Source organism: Capricornis sumatraensis, chromosome 8 (genome assembly GCF_032405125.1).
Source record: "Capricornis sumatraensis isolate serow.1 chromosome 8, serow.2, whole genome shotgun sequence".
Classification (NCBI taxonomy): domain Eukaryota; kingdom Metazoa; phylum Chordata; class Mammalia; order Artiodactyla; family Bovidae; genus Capricornis; species Capricornis sumatraensis.
In genome coordinates this window covers 45,139,782-45,149,935 of record NC_091076.1, presented here as the reverse complement: position 1 = coordinate 45,149,935, position 10,154 = coordinate 45,139,782, and the positions used below count along the sequence as shown (strand labels likewise).

Here is a 10,154-nt window from a genome sequence, read left to right as displayed (position 1 = left end):
AGAAGATTTTTTTCTAAAATTGTCCTAGGAGTTTTAGCGTCTTATTTCATTGGCCAGGATTGGAACAAATACCTTGTGCTAGAAATGGCAACCCACTCCAGTGTTCTTGCCTGGAGAATCCCAGGGATGGGGGAGCCTCGTGGGCTGCCGTCTATGGGGTCGCACAGACTGAAGCGACTTAGCAACAACAACCAATCAGAGAGAGTAAAAAGGGAAAATTGTGATAGTTTTGGACACAGTGTGACTAGCTGCCTATGAATGATCCCAGAACCTCTGATTTCTTTGTCTTTGAAAAAGAGATAATATTGGATTTCTAATAGGGAACTGAGAAGTAATGCTGGAGGCCAATGGTGGGAAATAATAATGCATTTTACTGGTCTGTAGGACTCCTTTTTCCTCACCATCCTCAAAACACGGGCTGTCCTCCTATAGGACACATGTGTATTAGCGAGAGAACGCTTAAGCTCAGCTCACATGCCAAGGGTAAAGAAAGTCCTTTCCTTTTGTTTTCTTAGAAACATGGCATCGGCTTCCACACAGTGTCTCCCCACTGAGATCATCTGCTCCATCTGCAAGGACACGTTCACAGACCCTGCCACCATTAGGTGCGGGCACCGATTCTGTACGCCCTGCCTCTGTCTCTTGTGGGAAGATGCCCCGACAGTTACTTGCTGTCCTGTGTGCAAGGTGGTGTCTCCAAAAATGGACCTCAAAAGCACTATTCTTGCTAAGAAACATATTCGTTCTACTGGAAACTCAGTTATCTGCCAGTTACCTGGCTCTGCCAAGCAGATGTGTAGGACACACCAGGTGATAAAGCTCTACTTCTGTGAAGCTGACAAGAGCCTGCTGTGTTTGTTCTGTGCTTGCTCCACAGGGCATGCCACTCACAAACACTATTCAATAATGCAGGTTGCAGAGCACTACAGGGTAAGTAATATCTCTGACTGCACTTTAAAATGTGGAGGATCCTGTATCTGATAGGCACTGAGGAAAATACATTGGTTAATAACCATTATCATTTTATGCTATTAACAAATACAATTTCTGAACACCATGTGCCAGGCGCTATTCTGAAATCTAGAGATAAAGCAGTGAAGAAACTAGGTACCATCCTTGCTTTCCTGATGTTTAAATTTTGTTGAGCTGAAAGAGAGGAATGATGATGAAACTGATGGGGATTAGGATGCCGGTATTTCAGAAGTAATGTGGTAGATGGGCTTCCTTGGTGGCTCAGACAGGTAAGAATCTGCCTGCCATACAGGAGACCTGGGGTTGATCCCTGGGTAAGGAAGATCCCCTGGAGAAGGGAATAGCTACCCAATCTAATACTCTTGCCTGGAGATTCCCGTGGAACCTGATGGGCTACAGTCCATGGGGTCGCAAAGAGTCAGATACAACTGAGCCACTAAGCATGCCCACAATGTGGTAGATAAATACCTAGTTTCAGTAAGAGTCATTGGCTACTACAAACACGATTATAATGGTCCTGTTCTAATTATTGCAGATTTAGAAACACTGGCCAACATTTTCTGACAGTGCCACAGGAGAACTGAGGGCTAATATTTCACAATTAAATATAAAGCAAGAGACCTCACAGAATGAATTAAAAGGTATTCCTGCCTCTTCTATTATTTTAGAAGAGTTGGAGAAAGATTAGTATTGATTCTTCTTTAAATGATTGGTGCATTTCATCAGTGAAACCATCTGGTTCTGGGCTTCTCGTTGTTGGACAATTTTTCATTATCGATTCAATCTCTTTACTACATACAGGCCTGTTCACATTTTCCATTTCTTCTTGAGTTAATTTTGGTAATTTGTGTCTTTCTAGGAATTTGTTCATGTTGACTTAAAAAAAATGCATAACATGAAAAAAAAAAAAACAGAAACGAAAGCAAGATTCACTTCTGAAAACTGACCAGGTTATTATAAATTCAATGCTAAATTCCTCAGATAATGGATTATATTTTTTCAAGTTTAGACATTCCATCTTTGGTTGATCCCCCCAGATTTAGGAGTTAGTATTCTAAAGGAAAATCACTGACATCTCTGCTTTCTTTACTGTTTGTCCCATGTTCATCCCCTTATATCTTCTTTTAAATATCTGAAATGTACTAACTTTGCTTTTCTAGTGCTACAAATTAGTTATTTTGCAGGAGGACCTTCTGATGCAAATGAAGTCTATTTGGAAAAAGAAACAGGAAAATCAACGAAATATAAAAAAAGTGACCAACACATTCAGAACATGGGAGGTAAGCCACAGACCCTGAATCCCTCGGAGCTAGTTTGGAACAAATATCCTGGTAATTGTAAGTTTACAGTGGAAGAACTTGAGTTAAATCATAATGCCCCCTGAGAGGGTGATCAAAGAGAGCTGCATATGGAAAAACATGACCTTCAATGTAGGATTTCATGTTGAATGGTCCCAATAGGTAACTAAAAGATTTTTCCTGATTTTCTTGATAAAGCAATACCTACCACTAATACTTCAGGAGAGATGAGAAAATGCAGTATCACAAAACAAAATGCAATGGTCACTCAGATGGAGGTAAAAAAAACAGTTCTGTAGGAGTTTAATAAACTTTGAATGTTAAGCTTCTCAAACAAATAAAAATCATCCTGAAGCTAATGTTTTAGCAGAACCTGTAAATTCATAACACAGAGATCTGAAGGACAAGAAAGCTAAATATGAGAAAAAATCATGGAATTATCTGGGGCATGTAGATAGCACCTATTAATTAGTACATAGGGTATGAGGCAGGTAGTGAGAGATATGGCTGGCAATGTAGTTATAGCCATGGCAAGATGCCTAGCTAAGGATTTGGGGTTTTATTATTCATTGGTTCACATTTATGAATGGAGAACCTGAAACTAAAGAAGTTGAACTACATTTTCAGTTTCAAAGAACTCAATCACTTCTAAAGAGGATATATCAGCAGGCTATATTACAGAATATTGCATTAAAAAGAAATCTGTACATAGTGAGTGAAGTGAAGTCACTCAGTTGTGTCCGAATCTTTGTGACCCCATGGACTACCAGGCTCCTCCATCCATGGAATTTTCTAGGCAAGAGTACTGGAGTGGGTTGCATTTCCTTCTCCAGAGGATCTTCCCAACCCAGGGATTGAACCCGAGTCTCCTGCATTGAGAGCAGACACTTTACCTTCTGAGCCACCAAATACTGGAGGACAATAACAAAATTACCCTGATCATTTAGGATGGCTTTCCTAATGAACATTCTTTCATAGGAGGGCATGTGATATGTTGCTCACTGTTCTAGGTCCACAGAGAAATATGGAAATGGACAAAAAGAAACAAATAAATGACTTCAGTAGGATATAATCTTGTAAGAGAAGTCATGTAACAAATACAGAAGAATAACATTTATAATACATCACATTTGTAAAGTTCTTGGAAGAAAATTAAAGCCGGGATATATATAAATAGTACAGGTTTGGGGGATGTATGCTGGCTAGAGAATACCCATCATGAAGGTTACCTCTGGGTAGAGATCTAAAAGATCAAAGGGAGTGAGCCAGAAGCCCTCTGAGAACACATCCTTCTGGAGCACAGAAGACAGAAGCTATGTTCTGAAAGTTTGAGTCCCCCTCAATTCAAATGTTGAAATTCTAACCCCCAAAATGATAGTGTTAGGAGGTTTGGCCTTTGGGAAGTGATTAGGTCATTAGGAAAGAATCCTTATTAATGGGATTCTTATAAAAGAAGCCCTAAAAAAAAAAAAAAAAAAGAAGAAGCTTAGTAGAGACTTGCCCCTTCTGCCATGTGAGGACACAACCAGAGGATGGTTATCTAGCCAAGGCATAGAAGAAACCTAAATGTTCGTTGACAGATGAGTTGATGAAGAAAACGTAGTATATTTATACAATGAAATACTGCTCAGCCATGAAAAAGAATGAAATAATGCCCTTTGCAGTAGCATGAATGGACCTAGAGATTATCATACTAAGGGAAGTAAATCAGAGAAAGGCAAATATCATATGATATCACTTACATGTGGAATCTAAAAGAATGATACAATTACACTTACTTACAGACCAGAAATAGGCCAATAGTCACAGAAAACAAGCCTATGGTTATCAAAGGGGAAAGTGAGGGGAAGGATAAATTAGGAGTTTGGGATTAACATATATACACTATTCTAGATAAAAATAGATAAACAACAAGGACCTACTTTATAGCACAGGGAACTTTCAGTTGAGTTCAGTTGCTCAGTTGTGTCCAACTCTTTGTGACCCCACAGACTGCAGCATGCCAGGCTTCCCTGTCCATCACCAACTCCCAGAACTTGCTCAAACTCACATCCATCTCATCCTCTGTCATCCCTTTCTCCTTCCACCTTCAATCTTTCCCAGCATCAGGGTCTTTTCTAATGAGTTGGCTCTTTGTATCAGATGATCGAATTATTGGAGCTTCAGCAGAAGCCCTTCCGGTGAATATTCAGGGCTGATTTCCTTCAGGATTGACTGGTTGGATCTCCTTGCTGTCCAAGGGACTCTCAAAGTCTTATCCAAGACCACAATTCAAAAGCATCAACTCTTCAGCACTCAGCAGGGAACTATACTCAATATCTTGTAATAACCTATAGTGAAAAAGAATTAGAAAAAAGAGTTAGCTATACACATGTATATGGATAACTGAATCACTTTACAGTATATCTGAAACTAACACAATATTGAAAATCAATAATCCTTCAACAAAAAAATACATGCATATGGTAAAAAATGAAAACCAAGTATGTGAATGTGCTTTGTAAAGTGGAGTGTATTTTAATTATTATTAAGCAAAGCAAAAAAAAAAAAAGATGCCTACTTAAGAGGCAGGCTTTCACAGTACACCAAACCTGCTGGCACTAATCTTGTATTTCTTACCTTATTGTACAGTGAGAAGTAAATGTCTGTTATTAATAAGCACTCAGTCTTTAGTACTTTTGTTATAGTAGTCCAAATGAACTAAGACAAGCATTCTATGTATAACACATAGACAACAGATGATAAGGGAAGAATAAAACCATCCAAATACATGATCTAATTAATCCAATGTCACTGCAGGGTTTTATAAATCTACGACTGGCGATGATACGAGCTGAATACCCTAAAGTGTGTCAGTATCTCCAGGAAGAAAAGCAAAAACATTTAGAGATGTTGGCGATTGAAGGTGCAGTTATTTTTCAGCGACTCAATAGAAATGTAGCCAGAATGATTCATATGGGGAAACTCCTGAGAAAAATATATGAGGAACTGAAGGAAATGTGCCTTAAAGCAGATGTGGACATGCTCCAGGTAAGGACTAAGGAAGGATGTTGGCTGCAGAACACCAACCCACATGGGAAACACTTGTATCATTTGACATTACATCCTCTTTGACTTCCTTTATTTTTCTGACTCCAAAGTCCAGATTCTGACTCTTCTACTTCTGTGATGGCAGGTTTTGTTCCTCCTGTATAACCTGGAGACAAAACATCAGTTTTGCCTTCTATGGAGGAAGGAGGACTATGTGGAAAGATTCAAGGAACAGAGCCAGGAAAAAAAAAAAAAAAATCTCCCAAACCCTCTTGTATCCTTCTACCATACAGTCGCCCTTCCAACTCTCTACAGGTTTTGCATCTGGGGACTCAACAAACCACCGATGGAAAATGTTTTTTAAGAAAATTCAGAAATTTCATTTTATTTTATTTTATTTTATTTTATTTTTATTAAATTTTAAAATCTTTAATTCTTACATGTGTTCCCAAACATGAAACCCCCTTCCACCTCCCTCCCCATAACATCTCTGTGGGTGATCCCCATGCACCAGCCCCAAGCATGCTGTATCCTGCGTCAGACATAGACTGGCGATTCAATTCTTACATGATAGTATACATGATAGAATGCCATTCTCCCAAATCATCCCGCCCTCTCCCTCTCTCTCTGAGTCCAAAAGTCCGTTATACACAGCTGTGTCTTTTTTCCTGTCTTGCATACAGGGTCGTCATTGCAAAAAAGAAAAACTTGAATTTGCCAATGCTGACAACGATTACATAGCATTTACATTATATTAGATCTTATAAGTAATCTTGTTATTTAGTCACTAAGTCGTGTCCAACTCTTTGCGACCCCATGACCTATAGCCTGCCAGGCTTCTCTGTCCATGGGACTTTTCAGGCAAGAATACTGGTTGTTCATTTTTCAGCTGTTAAGTTGTATCCAACTCTTTGCAGCCCTGTGGATGGCAGCACGCCAGGCTTCCCTGTCTTTCACCATCTCCTGGAGAATACTGGAGTAGGTTGCCACTTCCTTCCCCAGGGGATCTTCAGCTCAGAGATCTAACCCTTGTCTCCAGCTGGGCAGGTGCATTTTTTACCACTGAGCCACCTGGGAAACCTTTAAGTAATCTAGAGATGCTTAAAGTATACAGGAAAATGTGTGTACATTATATGGATATACTGTGCCATTGTATATAGGAATTTGATCACCCAATGGATTTTAGTATCCAAGGGGGATCTTAGAATGAATTCCCCTCATATAATGAGGGATGACTGTGTTGAACAGATAATTTAACTTTATATTTGTACTTGATAATATGTGTAATATGTGTTACCTGTGTAATCATAGGATGCATTCATTCTATTGTGAAGTTCTAGATTCAGAGAAGGCAATGGCAACCCACTCCAGTACTCTTGCCTGGAAAATCCCATGGACGGAGGAGCCTGGTAGGCTGCAGTCCATGGGGTCTCTAAGAGTCAGCCATGACTGAGTGACTTCACTTTCACTTTTCACTTTCATGCATTGGAAAAGGAAATAGCAACCCACTCCAGTGTTCTTGCATGGAGAATCCCAGGGACAGGGGAGCCTAGTGGGCTGCCGTCTATGGGGTTACACAGACACGCCTGAAGCAACTTAGCAGTAGCAGCAGCAGCAGCAGCAGATTTGGAGTCCACACGCCAAAGAACTTTGGGGAAACCCCTGTGACTACTTTGTATATCAGGACAAAGAAGAGTCATTTATGCACCCTAAGAACAATTTGACTTTCAATTTTATCAAGATTATGATCATGTCAATTGTATGTAAATGTGAGACTGGATTTCATATTTATAAGAAGGGAAATGACAAATGATTTTATCCAAGGAAGAAAACTGGAAATAATGAATTTTCCAGTATAATCTCATATCCTGAAACTAGACTTACCAGGAGTGTTTGTGCTGAAAACTAAGCCTTCCTGTCTTTTTCTTTACAGGGTGTGGAAGACACAATGAAAAGGTAAGTTTGCTCCTCTATTTAAATCATGATAATTGTGACAGTGATCAGGCTGTTTCTGCTAAGATGAACCCTCCCTTTCAATGAGAAGTTTCTTTCTCTCTGTATTTATTCCTTCTTTCTCTAATAGCTGCCAGGATTTACATAGTCTACCCTTTGGTGACCGTATGGTGGAGAGAAGTGCAGTTTCTATCGCAAGACTTTCTGTAGAAGTTGCAAAGAGATGACGGTTTTTCCTGCCCGTAATTTCCAGATCCTAGTTATCCAAGGATTATTCCTGGTCATCCATGGGAAAGGCAGATAAGCTCAGGGAAGCAGTAGGTAGAAGGATGCTGAGAAAAGGCGTGAGGTAGAATTCATCAGGAAAAAACATACAGTAGTGATGGCGTTTCACATGTGTTAAATGGCAAGTTCCAACAATTTTCTGCCTATTAGATTTCAGGAATTAGATGAGAATTGCTGTGTGGATCCCCTAGGGAAGCTAGAAGGAAGGAAACAGACACAGTTTTGACTGAGGCATCACATTCTACTAGGTTTGATATGCCAAGAGCAAGGGAGTGGATTGTAAAATATCATAGCAACTGCAGTGTTCCTCCATCTGAGCAGTTAAATTCATACCCTTTAAAGGTAACAATGAGGATTCTGTTGAAGCATCATCAGTGGGTTGCTAACGATACCTTTAGACCCATTAGTAAGTGGGCCTTTCTCTTTACAGGAGTCAGTTAATGCAGCTGTACATTCCCCAGCCTTTGGACCCACAGCTCAGTACATGGACCATCACTGGGATGCTGGAAAGGCTTAACAGCTTCCGAGGTGAGAGGCAGCACTCTGCGTGAAGGCAATCACATTTCCTGCATGACTAGATAACACATTAATGATGTCTCTTTACCGCTCTGTCTGTGCTTTGTAGAGAACAGGGGAGCAGGTACATATGCAAACCCTTATAACTTATTTATTTTATTGCTAATTGTCAGTCAGAAAAGTTAACTGAAGCCTGTCAAAAATAATCAAATATGACACATAGTTTTTTTATATAGCTACTTGCAATGAGTTAAAATAATAATAATAAAAAGAACACTTTGACTTATAAAAATGCATATCCATTCAGTGTATTTCATCTTGTAGTTAGCTGTGGGTATTTAAATTATATGTGGATATTGAGATTCTTAAAATCACCTTAATGCTGTTATTTAAATGTTTACCTGAATATTAAAGGTAATGATTGTATGTGAAAAATCACAAGGCTTTCAAAGAGCTTGAAAGCAATCCATAATTCATTGTGTATAGGACTCCCTGAGACAAATGCAACTGAAGGTAAGCCCAGCACAAAGGAGAAGCTGGACTGAGATGGAATGAGTTGGAGTCTGACTTAGCAGCGACTCCATTAGAAATTCTGAGAGAAATCACTGCAAAAAAAGAGCACATATAGATATTTGGTTTATTTTATTTTTACTTCCTTAAATGTTAAGCCCTTATATCCTAGGCAATGCGATCCCTATTAGGACTAAAAATAACAATGTCATAAAAAATACAATACATATTTATTATGATTATGTTTTATTTTGTGATGATTGATGACTTAAGGGCCATTTTATTATTTTCTTGACATCTATGAATGGACTCCCAAATTTTTGGTGAGGTAGTGAAAATAAGCCAGAGTCTGACATCCTATATCTTTATGTATTCTCAAAGTTTTCCTTCCTGCAGTTGTATAATTAGAGATTTTCTGGCTCTTTAAATAGATAAGAAGCCCTTCCTATTCTTTCTATGTATTTCCAGTAACACATTCTGTATAAAAGGGTGTGGTAACATAGGGTGTCTAACATCTGTGATTAAAGGGTATTGTAGAACTAGCCAGTACTGCCACACTTGTGGGAGCTAATTGTTACAAGTTTCAGAATTTTAGGAGCAATTATTAAAGGACTGGCACCTTGAAACTGGTCATGGTGGGTTGAAATATTCCCAGCAAATAAAACAAATCAGTTTTGCTTCATTTCAGAGATTCGGTTGCTAAACATTTGTCAAAACACCACTGTAGTTATATGTTCCTCAGAACTTGAAACCGCTGTTCTCTGACTTCATTGCTTTCATTTTACTGAAGTGTATATTACGTTGGATGGAAAAATAAGAAACTGTTGCGTTCCTCTGATTGAAGCCCTGAGACGTCTGCAATGCAGTCCTGTCCATCGAGATGTGCCTTGGGACCCCGCACGTCCAGAGAACACTCCTACATGGGGTGCTCAGACCTTCACCGCTGGCAAACACTACTGGGAGGTGAATGTGGGAAACTCCTGTGACTGGGTTATAGGGCTCTGCAAGGAGTCCTGGACAAGCAGGAATGATATGCTGCTTAACTCTGAGGACATTTTTCTACTTCTATGTGTCAGTAAGGATGGCCATTTCAGTCTCTTTTCTACCTTCCCATTCTTACCCCACTATATTCAAAGACCCCAGGGCTACATAGGAGTGTTTCTAGATTATGAATGTGGTATGATAAGCTTTATTAATGTTGCCAGAGGTTCCCTCATTTGTAATTTCCTCTCACGATCTTTCTCTTTCCCTCTCAGACCTTTCATTTGGTGTGGACCCAAATGATCAGGAACAGGTCACAAACCTAACCAAGGTTTTGGGAATTCTAGTAGCTGAGGGGGCTCCTATCCTGGTGATTTCTAGATTGGGGAAAATCAATTATAACTTCACTGTGTTTAACTTCATTTTACCTTTAGGACTTATAATGGCTGCATTATTTTTTAAAGTGGTGGTAATGTTAATGTCCATTTGTCTTTTACATTTCATTTAAATAAAAGCAATCACTTTTATTTTATTGGATAGGATATAGGCACTTTCGTCTGCCATCTGAACTTACTAGAGATGAAAGAACACATGGGTGTGGAAACCCAG

The 10,154-nt window shown here is 39.2% G+C and overlaps 1 protein-coding gene across 2 annotated transcripts; it reads left to right on the top strand.

Moving 5' to 3' along the window:
• Positions 1-519: 519 nt before the first annotated feature.
• LOC138084585 (tripartite motif-containing protein 77-like) lies at positions 520-9,848 on the top strand. 2 transcript variants are annotated; one of them, XM_068978924.1, is made up of 6 exons: positions 520-930; positions 2,157-2,252; positions 5,070-5,300; positions 7,234-7,256; positions 7,969-8,066; positions 9,355-9,848. In XM_068978924.1, exons 1-6 carry the CDS (start codon positions 520-522, stop codon positions 9,846-9,848), a joined length of 1,353 nt encoding a protein of 450 aa, XP_068835025.1. The 2 variants fall into 2 exon arrangements, with proteins under 2 accessions (XP_068835025.1, XP_068835026.1); XM_068978925.1 differs by lacking the exon at positions 5,070-5,300.
• The last annotated feature ends 306 nt before the right edge of the window (positions 9,849-10,154 follow it).

What these genes read in the sequence shown, in the direction of transcription:
- LOC138084585 (XM_068978924.1), top strand. Translation starts at nt 520, where the DNA reads ATGGCATCGGCTTCCACACAGTGTCTCCCCACTGAGATCATCTGCTCC. An exon ending in ACACATTCAGAACATGGGAG is followed by an intron (nt 2,253 to 5,069) that starts GTAAGCCACAGA and finishes ATGTCACTGCAG; the next exon opens with GGTTTTATAAATCTACGACT. An exon ending in CAGATGTGGACATGCTCCAG is followed by an intron (nt 5,301 to 7,233) that starts GTAAGGACTAAG and finishes TTTTCTTTACAG; the next exon opens with GGTGTGGAAGACACAATGAA.